This window comes from Lytechinus pictus, unplaced genomic scaffold (genome assembly GCF_037042905.1).
Source record: "Lytechinus pictus isolate F3 Inbred unplaced genomic scaffold, Lp3.0 scaffold_20, whole genome shotgun sequence".
In the NCBI taxonomy this organism is placed as follows: domain Eukaryota; kingdom Metazoa; phylum Echinodermata; class Echinoidea; order Temnopleuroida; family Toxopneustidae; genus Lytechinus; species Lytechinus pictus.
Genome location: NW_026974141.1, coordinates 15,745,549 through 15,769,552, shown reverse-complemented (window position 1 = coordinate 15,769,552; position 24,004 = coordinate 15,745,549). Strand labels below are relative to the sequence as shown.

General features: G+C 36.4%; 1 protein-coding gene across 1 annotated transcript in view; it reads left to right on the top strand.

Moving 5' to 3' along the window:
- LOC129282971 (uncharacterized) overlaps nucleotides 1-22,574 on the top strand; it is a 29,267-nt gene extending 6,693 nt beyond the window's left edge. Inside the window, exons 3-12 of the mRNA XM_064114715.1 lie at nucleotides 1,078-1,196; nucleotides 4,977-5,022; nucleotides 6,189-6,307; nucleotides 6,871-6,937; nucleotides 8,118-8,240; nucleotides 10,917-11,005; nucleotides 15,153-15,292; nucleotides 16,094-16,733; nucleotides 18,008-18,164; nucleotides 18,710-22,574. Of these exons, the coding sequence (XP_063970785.1) occupies nucleotides 1,078-1,196; nucleotides 4,977-5,022; nucleotides 6,189-6,307; nucleotides 6,871-6,937; nucleotides 8,118-8,240; nucleotides 10,917-11,005; nucleotides 15,153-15,292; nucleotides 16,094-16,733; nucleotides 18,008-18,164; nucleotides 18,710-18,808 (1,599 nt within the window). The 3' untranslated portion in view covers nucleotides 18,809-22,574. The remainder of the gene's footprint in view (nucleotides 1-1,077; nucleotides 1,197-4,976; nucleotides 5,023-6,188; nucleotides 6,308-6,870; nucleotides 6,938-8,117; nucleotides 8,241-10,916; nucleotides 11,006-15,152; nucleotides 15,293-16,093; nucleotides 16,734-18,007; nucleotides 18,165-18,709) is intronic.
- The last annotated feature ends 1,430 nt before the right edge of the window (nucleotides 22,575-24,004 follow it).

Sequence of the window (24,004 nt, the reverse complement as noted above, 5' to 3'; positions counted from 1 at the left end):
AAAGAGTCTCTGTCGTAAGTAGGTCAGGTCAACACAGAGGTTTGACTTGTGACAATGGATTCTAGGAAATTGATGCAGAATAAGATCTACCACTGTACAGTGAAACATGTACAGTGAAACATGTACAGTATGGTCAGTGATTGTTTGTATAGTATGTCCATTACATGTAGGCCCTATGTACTCATAAGAAATTTAATTTTCATGCCTTTGTCACAAGTGCCAAGCCTTGAAATAAGCAGCTGCAGACCAGGGGCTAATTAAAAAAAAAAATTGCCCCCCGGCTCACGGGCTTTTTACAGGAACCAGGGGCAATTTAAAAAAAAAGAATATAACGGTGAACCACACTGCAAATTTTTTTATAGTAAGCGCAGCTCCTGCAATTTTTTAATTAGTACATGAATAGCATGCTAAGTAATAGGCTTATTCAAACATTTAAGAAATTTTAAATGTTTAAATTTAAATGTTTAAGTGTGTTTTGACACCCTCACTCCACATCCTCTTTACAACCACACACACATGGGCTTATTTTTTTTCATCTTTGATGAACCACGAACAATGAATCCCCCCCCCCAAAAAAAAAATCAGAATTCAGATCAAATAATAATAAATTTAGAAAAAAATAAATAATTTTTAAGGTTTTTTTTCATGGTTAGAATCACGGGTGTGGATGAGTGTTTGTGTGTGATTGTGACTGTGAGGTGCACTTGGATTGCATATAAATTATGTTAAAGAAATGAAATCAATATCTAACTCAGTCTGTTCAAATTCCAGCACATAGCCACAGGCTATGTACATGTATTGTAGGTCCATGTTTTTCACAAGTTATTTGAAAATGCAGATCTCCACAGAAAATGCCTTTTATTCTGGGAGAGTCTAAATTCGGAGAAAATGTACCGGTAGCCCTTGATGTCATTAATGGCCAACATTATGAAAGAGAGTCCATTAACAACTACATGTACATGTAGATGTACATGTACATAGAACTTCATCTACATGTACATGTACCAGCTATTTCTAACATACATGTACCTGTCCAAAATACCTTTCCCCTCTCCCTTGCATCCCTCCAACCTGTAGGTTAATCTCTTGGCTCGTTTGGAACAAGTTCTGGAGTACTGCTCACATCGTCTGGACAACAAGATCATCTCATTAGAAGTTCTACTACTCCTCTCTGTGGTGCTTGATCCTCATGCAAGGTGAGTTTACCAGCTTTCTCTGAGTCTGACTTTGCCAAGTCTCAAGATTCATTATTCCTAGAGCAAAGGCTATCGTTCCTCTTGCCTCACGTAATGTCAAACATTCACATAATTTTCTGTCATAAAGTATGTGTACATATGTATCCCTGCGATCTTAATAGAAAAATCCATGTTCTCACAATTGTCAAAATTGCATTATTTATTTATGTTCCTTAATACTACGTAATACTTTGTTTTTTCTTGAGGCATTTTCTTGAGAATTTTCATGTTTACTTTCACGCTTGCCAAGTTCTTGTGATGGGGCAAGTGTGAAACACTCATTGCATGATAGGATAGATGCTATTCATCTTGCTGTGTAGTCAAACAATTTGTGTTGTACATATGTTATATGTAGGTCCTCAATGTACTCATTCTAGTCTCAACACCAGTCTTTGTTTCCACTATGACCAAAGATAAATGTACATGTAGGTCTATTTTTACTCTTTTGTGTTTTACTGTTGTTTGTTTTCTATAAACCATGTTTTAATGGACATTATTGATCACATTCAAGTAGCATTCAGGTTTCACATTTATTTTTTCATTTTCTTTTTCATTTTTGCAATGATTAATTGCAGCAAAGTTTTGTCAAAAGTAGTAATTCTAGATTTTGACACTTTTTGTTTGTCACCTTTGGTGGGATGCATAAGTGGGTTTATTGATATAGTGTCTCTATCTAAAATTTTTAAGGCTGCATTTATGTGACCTCATAAGCTAGAATCACAAGCATGAATCACGATTCAAAACAAATATAAATCACAGTAACTACAGAATCAGGGTTTACTCGATCCTCTCTCTAACGCCGCCGTTTCTCCCTCACTTCAAGCCTAGCCAGTGTGCATTGAAGTATGCAGTTTGACCCAGAAATTATAGGTCAACTTCTGCACTGGTTTTAATTTTGTGAAAGAAACACAACATTGATTTTTAATATGGCTACTTTGTGAAGCAATAGGGAAGAATACTTGTACATTGTAGCAAGAACATGGAAATAGGCTGACACAACAACGTCATGTTAGAATCATGATTCAATCACCATTATGTTTAGTTAAACTTTTCAAATGTGATTCTGAAGGAGCGTCTTTCAGAACCTTAAACCTCCCTTCTTCCACGTTTCTGCAGAAACATGTTTCAAAACCTATTTAAAATTGTGATTCAAGGGTACAAGTATGTAAGTGTCATTCCTTTGTTCTTTTACTATCTTCATCCACTTTCTTTTCCTTTATTCCTCTCATCTTCCTCAATCAATCTCTCTCCCAAAGTCTGCATTTAATTGCAAAAACCTTTAAGGTCTTCATTAAAAAAAAATTGAAAGAAAATTCCCCTCATCTTGTATGTACACTGTAAGGAGTAATATTGCTCTACATGGAAGCATGATTTACATGTATTCTACCCAGGAATGACACTTAATACTTTCAGTTCAAATTCTCTTTTCTGCTGTGTGTGTTATTTCAAGCCAATTGGGTCAAATTAATAAAATGCATTTTCGAGACAAGGATGAGTCATAAAGGATGAGAGGAGAAAAAAAAGAGGTCGAGCGAACCTATCTTCTCTGACTACTCGGTCAATTGCCTTTCATCTGGCAAAATGAAAATGATTTTCAAATACAACAAAGATAGCTTGTTAAACTGTAGGATGGAGCAATAGTGTGGAAAGAGGGAGGCAGACTGTACATGTACTTAAGTGTACATGTAGCTACATGTGTTGGGTATGTCTATTATAAAGTCATGATATTAATCATTGCATATGTACAGTTACAAAAACTTGTGTTTTTTATAGTTTGCAAGGTAAATTTCAAGAATTTCAAATAAATCCCAAGCTTACCTCTGAATACTGTCCAGCTTAACGTAGGATTTACATGTACAGGTACATGTGTTTTGAATCCTTCACATGTATGGATTTATTTTCAAATCATAATAAGGATTCAGTCATTTGATCTTAAGATTAGTTTCACACTTTGAATTTACATACATGTACGTGTAACTTTCAGCTGGTCACTGTACACAACCGCTTTGAACTTTTGAAATGAAATAGGCCTATATATGTTGAAGTGTGCCATACTAAAATTTCAAAGAGATACTGTCCTGGAATGTTTTTTTATAATTGAGTTTCATCCGAACATATGTGTACATGTATTGTATGTGCATACATGTATTGTAGCATGGAAATATTCCAAATGAAGAATTGTCACTGATTCAAATACAGGCCTACATGTACATGTAAATTGAACTAAAAAATACAATGCACAATTACAAGACAAAACAATATCATAAATGCTATATAAAACTTCATATAGCTTGTATAGACTTTGGGAAACAAGTTTACTGTATAATTTGGTGTTTTTAACAGTAAATTTTTTGAACATCACTCTAATGATGGAGGTAGAAAGATTCTACCTCCATGCTCTAATCTAGCAATGTACACATGTATTTTTATGTAGTTCTCTTTAATGTATTATCAAATCCACATTTTGGCATCCTAATGTATTTAAAGGTTCGGGAGACCCACCCATATGACATGGTCAATGCCATATTCAAGATGTTATCCCATTACATATCTTTTTTTTTAATGCAATATATACATGTACAACTGTTATGCAAGATAAAGCAATAGAGAGGAAAGGGAATGTGGGGGGGGGGGGGGTGGCAGAGGGGAGGAGAGGAGAAGGTGATGGGGGAAGGAGTTGGAGTGAGAATCTAGATCTGTAATTGAGATGATGTGCAGTTCAGGGGAAAAAATATCTTTTCTGTACATGTATGTAGAAAAATAACCATTGCTACATTTTACTGTAGTTTGAAAATATAACAATAGAAACCTGCGTACATGAATGAATGAATGAATCTTTATTTCGTTTCAATTCCGATATCAAACAACAATAATAACAACAGTAAATTATTGGGATACAAGTAAATAGCAAAGAAGAAAAGTAAATAATTACAGGATAATTACAGGATAATATACATAATACATGCACTACATGCATACATGTATGCCCTGTTCGCTTTCCTGAACAAATGAACTACAGTTTAGTTTATCTCGTGAACTAGCATTGACTGCTTCAATAGGCAGACACACTTATTACAGTTCTGCAACTATTGTAAAAACATGTATTGTTCTCATTTTTTTCCATTCCTGTCTATGGTGTGCTATTACCATAGTTTATTTTCTTATCCCCCCCATTAAGAAAACAAGTCAAGTCATTGAGATGACAAATGGGGCATTGCATGAAACTTTTTATGTACAATAAATGGCACATTGATAGTATTTCTGGTCACAAAATACTGTACATGCTGTGTAATTATTTGAAATTGACCATAGATCCGCTTCTTGATGCTGTATTAATTGCAAGATTGCAACAGAAATTCATGCAATTGGTTGTTCTCATAACACCCCTTACTGCCTGATATTGTAAATGTTCAATATTGGTTGAAATAAAATTGATCGCTCAATTGTAAAATTGCCCTGGAAGCATGTGGCATATTCTAGAAAAAAACATGTTACCAGTGGCAGAATATTTCTGGTATAAAAATAACAGCAACAACAAAGAGGTCTACATGTATATTAAAGGCCGCTCTCATTTTCTGGAACTCCTTTCCCATCAAAAATTTTCTGACAAAAAAAATATTCCTGCCAGAGTTAGTCCTGCTGGATTGTCATTCAGTAGTTCAGTATTTTGATACTTTGGTGTAGGCCCTATATAAACTTTTTTAACCATGAACTTTTGTCTCTTTTTACCTATGTTTCCAGCTTCAACAAAGCAGATACCTGGTCGTCTCGTTCCTCTTTCTCAAAGGTAAAATTTCATTTTTAGAAATACTTTGAATGTTGACAGTGACTAACTGACTATGTCATCTAGGCTCCTATGTGTACATTGCAATATGAGATTAAGAAATTAAATATCGAATAAATAAAATGTTTAACGTGTTTAAAGCACATGTACATAATTTTGTACAAAAATGCAATCACATGAAGATTGATATTAACATGCATAACATCCTAATGATATTATTTCTTTATAGTTTATAATAATTCTTTACAATTTATGTGGAATATAAAGCTAATAATGACCCATATACAGTGGATGAGTCAAAGTCACAGTATGAATGTACACTAAAGGCGACCGCACACCTTACGACTGGTCTGCGACCCGATTTCAGAATAAAATGTTGTAGAATTTGATGCTAATATTGAGACTTGGAATATTTTACTGTGTAATGTTATAAATCATCGTACGAATACCTATGATCAAATATGTGACTATGCTATCATCCTTCTTAGAATAAAAGAGAATTTAATATCTAGTCGTAATGACGTCATAGCAGTCGTACGATTGGCTACGATTTGAAACTAATTTGGCCTTTACTCCAAAATAAAGGCTTGCAATCTTTCAAAATGGTTATAAGATTATTCTTTCAAATAATTTTAACCTCAAATAAAATGATATGTTCCATTCACATCTTCAGAAAATGAGCAAAATGCGATTTGTTCCGAAATCGGATCGCGAACAGTCGTAAGGTGTGCGGTGGCCTTAAAACTTACAATTTTTCTGCAATACAGAAACTGAAAAAGTTCACAGAATTATGAAAAGCAAAAAAAAACAACAACAACAACTTCAAAAATTATGAAAATCAAAGCAAAATCTAATGACACAAAATTGTGCAGATACAAGCATTGAAAATTACATTTCTCAAATATTTTATCTATTTACAACTGCTTTATCATGATTTGTATATATGCCACCACTGAACACTGAATCTAACATTTTAGAACACTGAAGAGCATGGAATTGGCATTGAAAATTGGGGTCTCTTATAAATGTAGACACCATCTTTCCTCAGCTTGACGGTAGAAGCTTCAGGAAAGATGTGTAAATCAAGTTGAAAATGAGTTTTTCCCATCACTTCCATCAACAGTTATTATTTGATTTGTCTACTATTACCATACATGTTTTATCTGCAGAGTTCAGTACTGGCCCAGTTGATAAACCACTTTGGTGCATGTGGAGGGTTTGAACTAGTCAGACAGAGACTGAGACAAGCTAGAGACCTCAGTATTGCTCATTTAGCAGCTCTTTTGAGGTGAGGATTTGATTAACTACAAGTACATTAGATTAGAAAGGATCAGTATTGCTCATTTAACAGCTCTTTTGAGGTGATGATAATTAGGTGATATGAGAAAGGACACTTTGATTAATTAGATTAGATTGGATTATTAAGGATCAATATCAAAGGTTAATGGGGAGAGGAAGAACTTTGCTAGTTTACAATTGCTAGAAAAGGGAAAGGGAATACATGAAGGAAAATGAAGTATTAAAAGAGATTGAAATTATTATGAAAATAAAAAAATGAAACTTGAATAATGGAAATAGATTGAGTACAAATAACAAGTAGGAAATGAATCCCAGGGGTAGATCAAAAGAAGGAAGATTTTTTTATGGGATATGATCAGGGAAATTCAAATAAAAATAACATTAAATATACTTTTACCAGCAGGGGAAAGGGAGAAGTCATTTGAAGAAGAAAACATGTAGAAGATACAATATGAGATCTACAGGGGTACTGAGGAATGATGATTGAAATATGAACAAAAAGAATTACATATGACCTGACATAATGATTTTGATTTGATATTTATTATGCAGGCCTTTTGGACAGTGTTACCAGCAGCTAACAGCAGATACAATCAAAAGCTACTTCCTTCCAACAGTGGTAAGTCTACTTTTAGTTTGATTAAAAAAAAGTTAGGATAGAACTTGGCAAAGATGATCATGGTAATATTTGAAAAATAGAGCTCTGTGTTCGTACACTTATCTATGCTTTCATTTCAATGTTAACCAATGATTTTATGACAGGTGTAGGAAAGATGGATACATTTGCAAGGATAGAAATAAAGCATCCTTGATTCTGTTCGTAGAGCACTGATAGGCAACCATCCCATTGTCCAAATAAAAAAATGAATCAATTCTTTTTAACCATGTACAGAAGTAAAATTAGCCAGATACTAGAAAGACATACAATGTGGAGTTGAAAAACACAGTATATGCTATTAAAAAAAAAGCACTTCTGTAAAATAAGAAATCAAATATTGAAATGAAATAAAGAGAATGAATGCAATACATTAGTGTGCAGTAGCCTCCACAGCCTCACCTCATACTGACAGTATCTTCTATTGTTCATTCCAAATTTTGTTTTTATATTATTAAAGGGGAATCCAACCCAAATAAAAACTTGTTTTTATAAGAAAAAGAAAAATCAGACAAGTTGATAGGTGAAAGTTTGAACAATAATGGACAAACAACAAGAAAGTTATGATTTTTTAAAAGTTGTAAATATTGGTAATCACTATACCCATGGAGGCTTCAAATTGGCCGCATATGGGATGTCATAGTGATGTATGGCAAGGACTACTCTTCCATGTACTCCAATATATATTATGGCTAAAATGTCATTACATTTCCCAAAAGTTTTATTTCAAATTATATTTTTCTTTCATAAGGACATAAAACAATATACTACCTGGGTTATATTAAGATTACTGCCCCAGGGGAATGGGTACTTAGGAGAAAACCACAAATCCCTGATAATAAAGTACATGGCCTATGGGAAAGTTGTCCCTGCCCTTGTCATAATTTACTTACCCAGTTGCCAATTTGAAATCTACATACTATTAGTGATCTCAATTTTAAAGCAGCTATAACTTTCTTATTGCTTGTCCGATTTCTTTCAAACTTTCGCCATTCTTCGCCACTATAGGGCTTCATAACCCTTGTCTATGTTCTTTATTATTTTTTTGTTTTTCATACACGTGTATGGAATAAACAAAATGAAAATTGCATCAATAAATTGATTGTTTTCATTTCAAACTGTTTCATCTACCTTGTTTTTGTAGGATTCAGTATGCTCTCATCTCCTATCATGCTCAGACAGGCAGTTGTTTCAACAAGATATTCAGGTGGGGGATTTACAGGCCACTTACCTTGTTGGACCTCGAGCAGCTTACGTCATAGTGGAGGTAAAACACAAGTGTTAGGGTCATTGGATTGTTGGTAGAAGTGGTGATGATGGTGATGATGATGATATGATGGTGATGGTGATGATGGTGGTGATGGTGGTGATTATGATATGATGATGGTGATGATGGTGATGAGGATGATGGTGATGGTGGTGATGGTGATGATGGTGGTGATGATGGTGATTATGATATGATGGTGGTGGTGATGGTGATATGATGGTGATGGTAGTGGTGATGGTGGTGATGATGATATGATGATGGTGATGATGGTGATGAGGATGATGGTGATGGTGGTGATGGTGATGATGGTGGTGATGATGGTGATTATGATATGATGGTGGTGATGATGGTGATGAGGATGATGGTGATGGTGGTGATGGTGATGATTGTGGTGATGATGGTGATTATGATATGATGGTGGTGGTGATGGTGATATGATGGTGATGGTAGTGGTGATGGTGGTGATGATGATATGATGATGGTGATGATGGTGATGAGGATGATGGTGATGGTGGTGATGGTGATGATGGTGGTGATGATGGTGATTATGATATGATGGTGGTGGTGATGGTGATATGATGGTGATGGTAGTGGTGATGGTGGTGATGATGATATGATGATGGTGATGATGGTGATGAGGATGATGGTGATGGTGGTGATGGTGATGATGGTGGTGATGATGGTGATTATGATATGATGATGGTGATGATGGTGATGAGGATGATGGTGATGGTGGTGATGATGGTGATTATGATATGATGGTGGTGGTGATGGTGATATGATGGTGATGGTAGTGGTGATGGTGGTGGTGATGATGATATGATGATATGATGATGGTGATGAGGATGATGGTGATGATGGTGGTGATGATGGTGATTATGATATGATGGTGGTGGTGATGGTGATATGATGGTGATGGTAGTGGTGATGGTGGTGATGATGATGATGGTGGTGATGATGGTGATTATGATATGATGGTGGTGGTGATGGTGATGATGATGATGATATGATGGTGATGATGGTGATTATGATATGATGGTGGTGATGATGATGGTAAGGATAATGATGGTGGTCATGACTGGTGGTAGCTGTGAAGGTGATGGTGGTGGTGTGGTGAGGATAATGATGATTGTCATGTTGTTGATGATGATAATGAAAATGATTGTTATGATGAAGATGATGATATGGTGATGATGAAGGTCATGGTGATTACGATGATGATGATGAAGATGATAATGATAATGATGACGATGATGATGATGATGATGATGATGTTAAATAACATAGATTCCATGTGAAGTGGAGATGATTATAAGTAGCTTTAATGTACCTTCTGAATCTGCCCAGGTGCATGTAGATCTTGGTTTAAAACCAATAAGATGCACTTGAAGGTTTTTTGTCTCACCTGCATAGCAGAGTGAGACTATAGGCGCCGCTTTTCCGACGGCGACGGCGGCGGCACCGGCGGCGGCGGCGTCAACACCAAATCTTAACCTGAGGTTAAGTTTTTGAAATGACAGCATAACTTAGAAAGTATATGGACCTAGTTCATGAAACTTGGCCATAAGGTTAATCAAGTATTACTGAACATCCTGCCTGAGTTTCATGTCACATGACCAAGGTCAAAGGTCATTTAGGGTCAATGAACTTAGACCATGTTGGGGGAATCAACATCAAAATCTTAACCTAAGGTTAAGTTTTTGAAATGTCATCATAACTTAGAAAATATATGGACCTAGTTCATGAAACTTATACATAAAGTTAATCAAGTATCACTGAACATCCTGCATGAGTTTCACGTCACATGACCAAGGTCAAAGGTCATTTAGGGTCAATGAACTTTGACCAAATTGGGGGTATCTGTTGAATTACCATCATAACTTTGAAAGTTTATGGATCTGATTCATGAAACTTGGACATAATAGTAATCAAGTATTACTGAACATCCTGTGCAAGTTTCAGGTCACATGATCAAGGTCAAAGGTCATTTAGGGTCAATGAACTTTGGCCAAATTGGGGTATTTGTTGAATTACAGCCATAAATTTGAAAGTGTGTTGGTCTAGTTCATAAAACTTGGACATAATAGTAATCAAGTTTCACTGAACATCCTGTGCGAGTTTCAGGTCACATGATCAAGGTCAAAGGTCATGTAAGGTCAAAGAACTTTGGCCACGTTGGGGGTATTTGTTGAATTGCCATCATATCTCTATAAGTGTATTGGTCTAGTTCATAAAACGTGGAAATAAGAGTAACCAAGTATCACTGAACATCTTGTGCGAGTTATAGTAGTTTTCAAAATCAGCACTGCTGCTATATTGAATCGCGTGATGCAGGTGAGACGGCCAGAGGCATTCCACTTGTTTTAAAGACAGATCTCTCCAAATCATTGGATTGAAGCCTATTGAGCCACCATTTCTGTGGTATACATTGTACATAACAAACCTACTAGCTTTGTGACTAGCAAATATTCAATGAGGCATGGATAAGAGTAATTTTACGTCCATTTGGTATTCTTTGAGGGGCCATCATGCTTTGCTACTATTATGTAATGCATGAGCAAGTGCTTAAAGATTTAATGGTTGCAATTTTTCTAAGAATTCAGTGGCCCTACTAAGCTATCTCTCCCACCCCCCCTCTTTATCTCTCTCTCTCTCATGCTTTTTCTCCCACTCCAGGCTGTTATGAATCTCTTGTCAGCTGTCAAGTCAGAAGAAGCTGAGGCAGAGGTCAAAGTTCAGTATTGGCAAGACACCATTCTCACAAGGTATTACATATTTTTTACTTCCAGATGGTCTAGCGCCACTTGGTCAACAACACTTAGTCAAATGCCACTTGGTCTAATACCCCTTGGTCTAACATAACTTGATCTATCATGTCTTGGTCTAGCACTGCCTGGGGGCCGTTTCATAAAGCTGTTCGTAAGTTAAGAGCGACTTTAAGAACGACTGGTGAACCTTTCTTACGCGCTAAACCATCGCCAATGAATATACCGTTTACCACAAGAAAGGATCACCAGTCGTTCTTAAAGTCGCTCTTATCTTACGAACAGCTTTATGAAACACCCACCTGGTCTATTACCACTTGGTCTAATACCACTTTGCAAACATCATTGGTATAATGACAATGGTCTAGTACAACTTGATTTAACACCACCCAGTCACTGAATAAGCTGGAAAATTCTACCCTAATTCTGATATATTGTACCAACAATGAATATCATATGAAGGATACCGTAATATCATAAATCAAAGAGAATTTCCTGTTATTTGTATTTAGAAGAAATCTTTGGAACTTTGAATGAAAGCCGTGTATATCCTGTTTCCTTCATCATGTTTGTCTAAGAGGAAGTAAACCAAATCGTTCAGGCCATTATGACTTTACTGTCCGCACGTAGTAACTTTATTTTCTGCTTGAAGTTGAGTTTTGTTATTCATAATCTGTTTTCATATCGCAAAGAATCTAGAAGTGTCAAATGACAGACAATATCAAAACATTTCATGCATTCATTTTTTATACAGCGGAATGACCTAACATGTAAGGAGTATAAGAGAGTGATTAGGGCCCCCTGTCTTACCAAGAGTTGCAATTGATCCTAATCAACCACGACTATGGAAAACCAGCAACTCAACATCTATAATCATGAAGTGTTTCCTCCGTTTAAAGAATACTCCACCAGCTTATTACACAGGAACCCCATTGCCTTGTGTGTTATGTCAATGGGAGCTAAAGTGGGATATATGACACCCCACTTTCAGTTTTGGGGAGGGTTTAATTTCTCTCGTTTAAACTGGGGAGGGTTGGACTGACAGCTGATAAGAGCTGATAACACACATCAACCAATGATGACCACAGCAGGTGAAGTTGGATTGCAGCTGTCCATCTTATGTAATAGTATAAACAAACTTTTAAGAGCTTCCTGGCCCGTTCTGGCTGACAGAAATCAAGGAATAATTTGTATTCTATTTGTTTTAGGACATTGGCATATCCAAAAATGAAATTCGAAATTTAGATGAAAATCAAAACGGAAGTTTGAACGATGCAAATGACCCACAATTGGTGAAATTAGAATGAGTAAAACAAAAGAACTTCAGGACTATTGCATGTCTCTTCCTCTCTCTCTCTCTTCCTCTTTCCCTGCCAGTGCTGCCAGGCAATGAGGGTCACTTCTCCTGGGGGGAAGATGGATTACATCTGGGCGAGTGTGTCTGATGGGGGAGGGGTTTTTGATCTGGTTAGGAAGTCGAAATTGGGGGGTTATGGGTGTTGATAGTTTAAATGAGAATTTTCCTAATGATGCATTTGTCCGTTAAATACCATGCATGCATCATTGTGTTGACGATTCAATGTGCTGCTCTTTGTTTACAAAGGGACATTGTGTCCATTTCTAGTATGAAAAACCATGACATTGGTACATGTAGATTTCCATAGTTGAGGTTGATAAGATCAATCGTAACTCTTTGTATGATGGGACAGAAATCAAGAATTACACAAGAAATGTTTGTGTGAATTCTACACGAAACGTTACAGAGCTGCCAACCAGTACGTTTTTTTGCATATTTAGTACGTTTTTGCAACCAAAATACGACAGTACGTTTTTTTTGTTAATACGATTTTGCAAAAAAAAAAAATTATTAAGAAAAATCATCTCTATATGTCTATTTCATAACACACAAATATGGTTATTGGATCAATGTAATTTCAGGTTACTTTTTTTTTCAATCATGTTCTTAAAACCAGGGTGAGATATACACATGTTTCAATATTTCTTTTTCATCTGTGCGCGCAATACATACAGTGTATTTTTGGGGGAAAATACAGTTTTTGTCTCACCTGCATAGCAGAGTGAGACTATAGGCGCCGCTTTTCCGACGGCGGCGGCGGCGGCGTCAACACCAAATCTTAACCGAAGGTTAAGTTTTTGAAATGACAGCATAACTCAGAAAGTATATGGACCTAGTTCATGAAACTTAAACATAAGGTTAATCAAGTATTACTGAACATCCTGCCTGAGTTTCATGTCACATGACCAAGGTCAAAGGTCATTTAGGGTCAATGAACTTAGACCATGTTGGGGGAATCAACATCAAAATCTTAACCTAAGGTTAAGTTTTTGAAATGTCATCATAACTTAGAAAATATATGGACCTAGTTCATGAAACTTGGACATAAGGCTAATCAAATATCACTGAACATCCTGCATGAGTTTCACATCACATGACCAAGGTCAAAGGTCATTTAGGGTCAATGAACTTTGGCCAAATAGGGGTATCTGTTGAATTACCATCATAACTTTGAAAGTTTATGGATCTGATTCATGAAACTTGGACATAATAGTAATAAAGTATCACTGAACATCCTGTGCAAGTTACAGGTCACATGATTAAGGTCAAATGTCATTTAGGGTCAATGAACTTTGGCCAAATTGGGGGTATTTGTTGAATTACCATCATAACTTTGAAAGTTTATGGATCTGACTCATGAAACTTGGACATAAGAGTAATCAAGTATCACTGAACATCCTGTGCACATTTCAGGTCACATGACCAAGGTCAAAGGTCAATGAACTTTGGCCATGTTGGGGGTATTTGTTGAATTACCATCATATCTCTGAAAGTGTATTGGTCTAGTTCATAAAACGTGGACATAAGAGTAACCAAGTATCACTGAACATCTTGTGCGAGTTATAGTAGTTTTCAAAGTCAGCACTGCTGCTATATTGAATCGCGTGATGCAGGTGAGACCGCCAGAGGCATTCCACTTGTTTTAATTACAGAATACATATTTTCATTCCCAGAGGTTGGCAGGTCTGGTGTTAATAAACCTCTTGAATGGTTAAATCAAATGCCTGTTAATATTTTCTAATGAGTCCAATGAAGCCTACATTGGTAGGTTGATGCTTTAGTCCCTGGGGGTTGTTTCACGAGGAGTGAAGTGCGACGTAACCCTAAAAAGACTGGGGGGGGGCTGATTCAGCCCCCCCCCCCCTCAACATTTTTCGCGATAAATCTGTAACACGAAAAGCTGGCGCCAGGCCGTTCCAAGACTTTTCTCTTTCAAGTCTTGCGCAACTTTTGAGACCAAATTTGCGACGCCCGGGTATGTGGTTCCGAAATTATGCAACATTTTGTAAGTGCATGTCAACCCGAAATTGCTCCAAAACGTGAATTTGTGTACAAATCCAATGCAAATTGTGTTTTTAGCCAAAATTCATAAATGTATCATTATTTTCAATTTTACTTATCAAACTCAATTAATTTCATCTTGGTCAGAATAAAGTAGCGGACGATTTCCATTGAAAAAACAATAAGAAACAAAAAGTCGAAAAACAAAGAAATACATAAGAAATTTTTAAAACAATAAAATACATAAAAAAAGAATTAAGAATTGTGATATTGAATTTTTTTTAAGTACATTTGATCAGAATCCTTCAAAGAGTCTGTGAATAAAAAATTAGCAGTTTAGAGGCCTTATTTAGTTAATTAGAGCAAATCTTTGATTTTACGCATAAATTAGCATAATTAATGAATTATGAGATTTTTCGGAAATTTCATCCTACAGTCTTGGAAATTATGCCATGGTTAATGCACATGCCAATTTTCTTTGTGATCGCGCGGTCGACGGCCGAGATCATAGGGGGGGGGGGCTGAATCAGTCCCCCCCCCCCCCCCCCAGTCTTCTTAGGCATCAAAATAGCCCAGTCTATTTAGGGTTAAGTGTCATGCCAAAATTCTTACACACAATCTTATCGATCAACATGCAGTAGCGCTCGTCCTGTTAGCATGGTTTGCCACTGAGTGATGCCTGTATACTGCACGCAACTAGAAATCTAAGTGTGACTCTAAGTCACACTTAAATCACAAAAACTCCATAATAGCATCCTTTGATTACTTTTGATTTTATTTGTGTTGTAGGTTAAAGCATGCTTTAGAAGATGAAGCAAGCTCTGGAGAATGTACCCCCTCAGCTGGTACGGCCAGTCCTCAGGGACAGGTAGCTTCAAGACGTACGTCTCGGGAAAGTCAGAAAGACATCACTACTCCAGGATCTATCAGTAAGTTCCTAGGCCAGTATTCTGAACTCTGGTCTAAAATGGTGGTTCAACTATGGATAGCCAATTGTGTCAGAAATCTCTAACATTCAATTTGCCGGCACATTTAGTGCTTGATATATTGAAAACTGTTTTGGAATGATAACTTTGATACTGTTCTTCATCAATTAAGTTTGGAAAAAGAATACAATTTAATAAATATGCATGTAAGAAGCTTACAATGTAAAGTTTTGGCATTCATGGCTTCTTGTAATTTTAGTGCTGACTTAGACCTTGGTCTATGTTAAATAAGACTTCAAGATATATGGACCCTAGTCTATAGAGTATATTATGGGGTGATGTCATCAATTTTCATTCATAGCCCTTCAGCACATTCATGCCCTTATGCGATAGAGCATGATGAATTACGTTTTTATTCACCAAATTTGACATGAATTGGTTCTAAGTGGCCAAGGTATATGTATGGCCAAACAACTACGGTACCAATAGGACTCATTAAAATCATGGGCCTGGTTCATAACTGTTTGGAGGTCAATGTTCACCAATTTCAATGAGACTAGGTCGGTATTCATATGGCCTAATGGACAAATTTATAGATTTTAGGTAAAATCATACCGCTGTCGCCAATTGTTAATACCTAATATCATTAATAAACCCCATAGATTTTTTTTTTACATTAAAGAGTTAAAATCATTTTTTCAGTTACTGAAACTAGACTTGCAGTGTTATATCTAAAGGTTTTAGATGTTAATGAGTCATATATATGAATCAAATGTAAAAAAAAATGAACTTGTTCCTTTACAGATGATAGTGAATGTGAGATGAAATCACCAACCAGCCTGAGTAGTAGATCCTGTCAGACTTTACCATACATGGTAGACTCAGTCCAGCAGGATACGTTAGATCTTATTGAACGACTAGCCAAAGAGAGTGGCACTCCTCCTTTCAAAGACCCTCTAACTTCCTCATCACCATGTAGTCCTGCGGATACGTGCTCTGACTCTGGCACGATAGCTGACCCCACAGACTGTGCCTCGGCCTCGCAACAGATGATCACCATTGATATCGAACCGCCATCTCCGCGACCTCCTCATGCATCCACCGCGACCATGGATGCCACAATCGATCTGGACATGCCCTCCACGTCCTATGGGATTGTTGAGCACCCCAGTAAGTTCCCGTTTGATCGGATGAAGCCGGAGTTGGTGTCTAGTGATGTCATCGTCTGGAACCAGGGGCGCCCTTGCCCAACATTGCCTTGTGGGTCACGTATCCCATTGGAGAGTAAGCATCTTCCATTAGGAATTGGGTTGGATTCTAGTGATACATCATCCATGGTGTCAATGACATCGGTAGCAAGGTCAGCAAGTGAACTTGGGACAACGTGTCGGGTTTGCTTTGAAGGAGAGACTTCATCTAAGAACAGACTGATCAGACCTTGCAGGTGAGTGAAGATCAGAATGATATTCATTGTAAGCGATGTATGCAGAAAAATGAGCTGTGAATTTTGAACTGAATTCACGCAGGTGGTTTTTAATCTGTTTCTAAACCATGGTTTTTGTCTCAACTGCATAGCAGAGAGAAACTACATGTATAGGCGCCGCTTTTCTGGCGGCGGTGGTGACGTCAAGATCAAATCTTACCCGAGGGTTAAGTTTTTGAAATGACAGCATAACTTACAAAGTATATGGACCTAGTTCATGAATTTTGAACATAAGGGTAATCAAATATTACTGCCTGAGTTTCAAGTCACATGACCAAGGTCAAATGTCATTTAGGGTCAATGAACTTTGACCAAGTTGGGGGTATTTGTCGAATTAACATTATAACTTTTAATGTTTATGGTTCTAATTCATAAAACATGGACATAAGAGTAATCACGTATCACTGAACATCCTGTGCGAGTTTCAGGTCAAAGGTCATTTAAGGTCAATGACCTTAAGCCATTTTGAGGGTATTTGTTGAATTACCATCATAACTCTAAAATTGTTCAGAAATTCAGAAATTGCCATCATAACTCTGAAATAGTTCATAGAACTTGGACATAAGAGTAATCATGTATCACTCAACATCCTGTGCGAGTTTCAGGTCACATGACCAAGGTCAAATTTCATTAAGGTCAATGAACTTTGGCCATGTTGGAGATAATTATTAAATTGCTGTCATAACTTTCAAAGTTTATGGATATAGTTTATGAATTGTGGGTATAGGGATAATCAAGTATCGATGACAAGTCTTAGGTCACATGGCCAAGGTCAAATGTCATTTAGGGTCCATGAATGTAGTATTATATCATTATATGAATGGTGTTTGAGTTAATGATTATTTTATAGTAGTTTTCAAAGTCAGCACTGCTGCTATATTGAATCGTGTAATGCAGGTGAGACTGTCAGAGGTGCTCCACTTGTTTGCAGCTTTCATACATTGGTTATGCTTTATTTGGAGTGTTACTGAAAAAGTCTCCAACTTTTATCAAGTTTCACAAAATTGACACTTGTAGGTGCATTTTCATTGATTTTTTTTTGGTACATTTTTTTCACTGAATAGAGGAGGAATAGACGATTTCATTTGAAATGAATACTGCACCAAAGTTCATTTAATGGTAATGAAACACACAAAGAAATCCCAAACTCATATTAGAAATCTTAATTTAAGCAATGCAAAAATTTCTGAGATTAGACATTTTGAGTAATATTGAATATGGTCATTATCATGCAGGTGTACTGGTTCAGCAGCAAGTATTCATCGTCAATGTCTGGTTAAATGGATCCAGATATCAGGGAATAGGACGTGTGAGGTATGTGGGGCACGCTTCAGTTATGTACCTCTCTCGGAACACATGCGAGGCGTCATGGATAAATTCAGGTCAAATCGGGTGAGCGAAATAAAATACATTTCACAAAGGTGTCCTTGAACCTTGAAGATTTAATCCCTTTTGCAGCTTATTCTTGGATAGGTGCAGTCAATGGCTGACATTGGAGATTATTAAAGCGAAGGGTGTAAGTGAAAACATGTCAGTTTGGTTTTCAATACTTGAAGTCCAGCTGTAAACTTCTGATATCTAGAATGGAAGCTGCCTGTGATGGGAAGGTGTGTTGATAGCCACATATTTTCTGTATTTTAAAAATGTTTAGACATTTTTTTCTTCAATCTCCCTACAGTTGTAAGTCTAGAATAAACAAATTACTTGTTTGTTTTATTGACATCCAGCAAACTAATTTCAGATCATTTTACATCATTAACCGTTAAGAAATTTTAAGAATTTTGTCCAATACCAATTTATGAATTTTATGAAATACTAGTTAATGATATCATATACAATGAATTGTGATTAGCTTTGAAGTGTGGTCAGGATTTACTCATTGTCTATATCCTATGTACAAATTTTGTGTCATATTTTTCTTTCCGTGTTTTTTACAGAGATGGAGAAATGTGGCGTTTGCTGTTCTTGTCGGACTGGTGGTCATCCTTTATCTAATCATCTTTGCTGTGTTCCCTGGTGGGATAATGAACAATTAACCCCCCTCCCCTCCCAACCCCCCCCCCTGCTCCCCTGTCTGATCCTACCCTCCATCATTCATTATATATAACATTTATTCTACATATCTAGAACTACAATTACTAAGAAAGATATTTAGTGTAGATTCATACTCACTCTGTATAGGGTGTTCAAATACAACATACAACATCTAGAGACTTTGTAACTTGTATATTAGGATGTATACCCTGTATATATGTATAGCATTCCTGTTATCATTGTCTGCTCTAGACAGATTTGACAGAATGGGATATAGACATTGAACGGAGGTATGGGATTTCTATTGACTCACTTTCTTATGAAAAAACTTATAACAGGCTAAAGGATTTCAGTCAAAGGCTGCCTTGCCTGTCTGAAGTCAGCGGGGCATTTTCTACAAACGCACAGACAACATGGGTTTCCTGAATTTACATGTGGTTATTCTTTATCAATGAAAGCTTGGCAAATACACAAATTTCACTTCAGATTTCAGTGTCAAAGTTCAACTCTCACATAAATATGAATATTTAGATCAGTTATATATCCTAATAACAAGTGAATGTCATTGGTTATCCTGAGTAGTGTCTGTCCTCAGTTGATAAAGATACATATGATGCAACACTGAGCACATTGTGTGTCCTTAGTTGATAAAGGTACATACGACACGACACTTGACGAAGCCATGCATGCCTGCGTAAGAGGTCCCCAGTTGTTCCAATAAAGGTTCATTATTAATGGGTGCGTGTATCGCATCCAATTTGAACAATTGATTGTGCTGTGTGCATGTATCTCCACTTTCAGGGTAACAAAAAAGAAAGACATCAGTGATATGATATGCATTATAGTAGAATGGTGGGAGCCTTATAATCTTGTGGTAGTGACTTCCAATTTTAGAGGGTTTTGAGATCGAATCCCAGCCATGGTGTCTTCTTCAGCAAAAAATGAAAAATAATCCACATTATACAGTGCTCAACCTAGGTGTTGTACCTTGCCGGAATTCATTCCTTGAAATGTCTCTGAAGCTGGAAGGTAGCTGGCTATAGCCAGGTAATTAATGATAACTGGCACCTAAAGAAATCTGCAGAGTTTGTACGAGCAATTTGTACGTTGCATTATTATTAGAACATTCATGCAAGGTTTTTGGTAGATAGGTAGTTGTAGGAATCGGATTGTTAAACAAGAAGTCATGTTATTGTTGAAAATACGACATGCTCAGACTAGCATTCCGATCAAAGTGTGACTTACATTTGATCACTTATGATGGGATCTCTGTGAAAAGTCTTCTGTTATTATTTTGGCAGACAGTGGTTGCAGTGTATGTGAATAAATGATCCCTAGCTTCTTGCCAGTTTATGAGAGGAGATTGACTTGGGGTATTGTGATTGTGCTATATCTTGTGTAAAAGGGAGTGCAATTTCCATAAGGGCCCTGCTGGAAAGTCTTTCAATTTTCCTGCAATATTGCATAAAGATAATGCAATTTTTTTGGGGTTTCACTTTGGTCTGTAAAATCTATGGAGGTTATTTGAATGGGTAATGGTATGTTTAAAAATGATTGCATTTAGTATGATATTCAAAGAACATACTAAAATATGAATGTATTGAGTCATTCATAGAATCATCCCTAAATCCGGGGGGGGGGGGGGGCACTTACATTGACAAGTGGATACCATGCGCATCCAAAAAAACACGTAAAAAGGATGTCTTTTTCAAGATAGGGCACAGGGTGTCAAAAACACAAAAATATTGGAAAAAGGTATCTATTTCACTCAGAAAAATATACGTGTTTAGGAACAAATATGCGGGAATGATAAAACAAAAAGTGTTTTATAAAGGATGTCTTTTTTGCCCCAACACTACGTGTTTAGAGTCCGATTTGTGCGAGGTGTGGAAGGTGGGGCCGTACTAAATCAAATGGTGTATAAAGGTAAAACCGACGGACCCGTGACATAACAATAAAATATCGCTGTACATGTTTAGGGGTTCATTTCAGGGAATACTTGCCAAGAGTCGTTTTGTTACCAATACTTGTTAAGGGGTGCATTTTCAGAATATGGAAAATACATCGCTGTACTTGTTTAGGGGCTCAATTCTGGGAATACTTGCCAATAGTACTTGTTTCCAATACTTGTTAAGGGTAGGGTTTCACACGCCAATACTTGTTAAGGGGTGCATTTTCAGAATATGGAAAATACGTGTTTAGGGTGCTTTTCGAGACCCCATGGTCGTGCATGGTATCCACTCGTCAATGGAAGTGTCCCCTCCGGGCCCTAAATGCCAATTTTAAATTATTGAAGATGGTTTAATGAAGGTAATACTTGTGGTGTTACTCAGCGATTTTTGTAATTAAATGTGTGAGGTTTTATCGCAAGTTTTAGAAACTTAACTTTGTTTTGGACCTGCATCTTTATTTATAGAATTTACAGTAATAGCTGGTTTGTCTCATATGCAACGAAGCAAAATTTTATATTCATGGTTTTATTTATGTGTGTTTATTAGGCTTGATGATTGTATTGATATGATTGTATAAACCTGAACCCATTTGATTGATGAGGTTGTATATATCTGAATGCACTCAATGGATATGATCGCATATTACAAGCTCAATGCAGTCAATTGACATAATTTGCATAAACCTAAAGGCATTCAATCAATATGATTACATAAACCTGATTGCATTAATCAAATGCAATCATTAAATATATTTACAAGCTATCCAGCAGGGCCTTTGATGGATTTGGAAAGAAAGAAAAAAGAAGAATGAGAAAAGGGTTGATTATGATTGACAAACAGGCTGAAATAGAACAGTGTGAAGGAACGCTGCTTGTGATCAATTGCAAGTCAAATTCTTTTATTGATATTTACTATTGATTGCAAGTAGGTTTCTTGCTAATTTAGTTCACATGATGGAATGTAAGGTACCATCATTTGAATGGATTTTCAAAGAAAAAGTAAAACTTATACTCCATTGAAGAAAAATTCAGAGTGAGCATACAAGCTCACATGGTACAATTATGTATACAGGTACGAATAATCACACTGATTTATGGTGTATATCTAAAAAAAAAATCAACCATTTGAAATTGATTTGAATTGTGCTCGACCTGCATTTATTCATTTCAGATATACTTGGTCATGATGTACAGTTAATGCATGTAGCTATGTGTGTTGATTCAAAGAAAAAATATGAAATGAGTACAAAAAAGCATACCTATTTTTATATTGTGAAAGTTGAACACTTACGTTTCTTGCACGTTTAGTATGGCATTAAAACTGAGAATATATGGTAACAAGATTCTCTGTAAGGCAAATATCTCTTTACTGGTTTTAACATTACTTTTCTATCAGGGTTTCAGTTCCTATCACTCATCTAGTGCTCAAAGAAAGATTGCTTTTGAAGCAACTCTACGCTACCATTTAGATTAGATAATAATTGTATGACTTGTTTCATGAAGTGTCATATATGTTACATTAGATGAGTTTTGTCTTTGTTAACATTTACTTATGATTCCAATGCAATCATAGTTTGCTGTCACAGGGGAGCTTTGTTAACATTTACTTGTGATTCCAATGCGGTCATAGTTTGTTGTTACAGGAGAGCTTTTCATGAAGAATGTTTGTCAGTGATTTTCACCATTAGATGTTATAAGCTACTGGAATTCCTTGCATCTGATTGGCTGGGAACTAATTAGTTGGTTAAAATCACTGACAAAACTCTTCATAGAACCCTCCCTTTGTTTTACCTGTATGTGAACACTGATCATCCAGCAAAAAAAATCCACATTTAGTTGCCTGTCAATTTTCTCTAGTAAGTCATAATAGTCATTTGATTGTGAGGAATCAATTGGCTTATCTGAAAGCACAACTCATTCTATCTTCTATAAACAAATTTGTTGTTAAAATCCAATCAAAGTGGAGATGCAGGTGTTTTTTATACCATTTCTTTTTCTGACTGCTTCAAACTTTAAACCTTTTCCTCCTTGCTTAATCTCTTGGAAAATCCTCAACATTTAAATCAAGAGTTGGATTGATTCTGTCAGATTGATTTTGTAAAGCCTACAGTCTGCTTTTTCAAGCAATGTAAGGTTTTGAAATTAGATTTCTCTGACTCTGGAGCTTGGATTTGGAGCTTGACTTTCACTTATACATTATCTATTGACAGTTTTGTTCTCATTGGCGACATTTTGATGAGTAGACCATCCAATTATTTCATTTTGCATACAAGTCTAGTTTACTTGCCTGTTGTCACCTACAAAGACTCCAACTTTTTTCATCCTGATATGCTTCCTTGTCTTCTCTTTATTCACCATTGTAAAATAATTGTAAAGAATGCAACAACAAAATAGCTGAAAATTATGCTATTGTAGATTTCATACATGAGTACTATTCCAGATGTATATGAAATGTATTTTGAAGTTCCACAGCTAGTCAATATATGTGTATGAATAATGTATTAATGTTCCTCCACCATTTGTGATGGAGAGAAATTTCATTTTAAGGCCTTTTGTGATGTTTTGTGGTAAGCCATCATAATGCAAGGTTTCAACTTGAATTAAGGTGTGGTCTGTCTAACTCAGCTAGGCAAACTACTTTGATCAGGGTCAGTCTACCTTCATTGGTATCACTTTTGCTTCGTACACAAATATTTTCGGTTACACTTCGTAATTCCGAAGGTTCGTAATTCCGAAGGTTCTTTATTCCGAAGGTTCGTAATTCCGAAACATGTAAATTGCCTACACCTCGATGTTCGTTAATCCGAAAACGTAAAAGGGTTCGTTAATCCGAACATTTGTGGCTTTATTCCGAAGGTTCGTTATTCCGAAGGTTCGATAATCCGAAAACAAAATAAGGTTCAATGTTCCGAAGGTTCGTTAATCCGAAAACGAAATAAGGTTCGTTGTTCCGAAGGTTCGTTAATCCGAAAACGAAATAAGGTTCCTTGTTCCGAAGGTTCGTAAGTCCGAAAACGAAATAAGGTTTGTTAATCATTTAGTTTTCGGACTAACGAACGTTCTGAATTACGAACCTCATTTCGTTTTCTGATTAACGAACCTTCGGAATTACGAACCTCACTCCGTTTTCGGACTAATGAACCTTCGGAATTACGAACCTCATTTCGTTTTCGGACTAACGAACCTTCGGAATTACGAATGTATGCGATATTTTCAACATTGCCAAAACATTTGTAAAATATGTGCA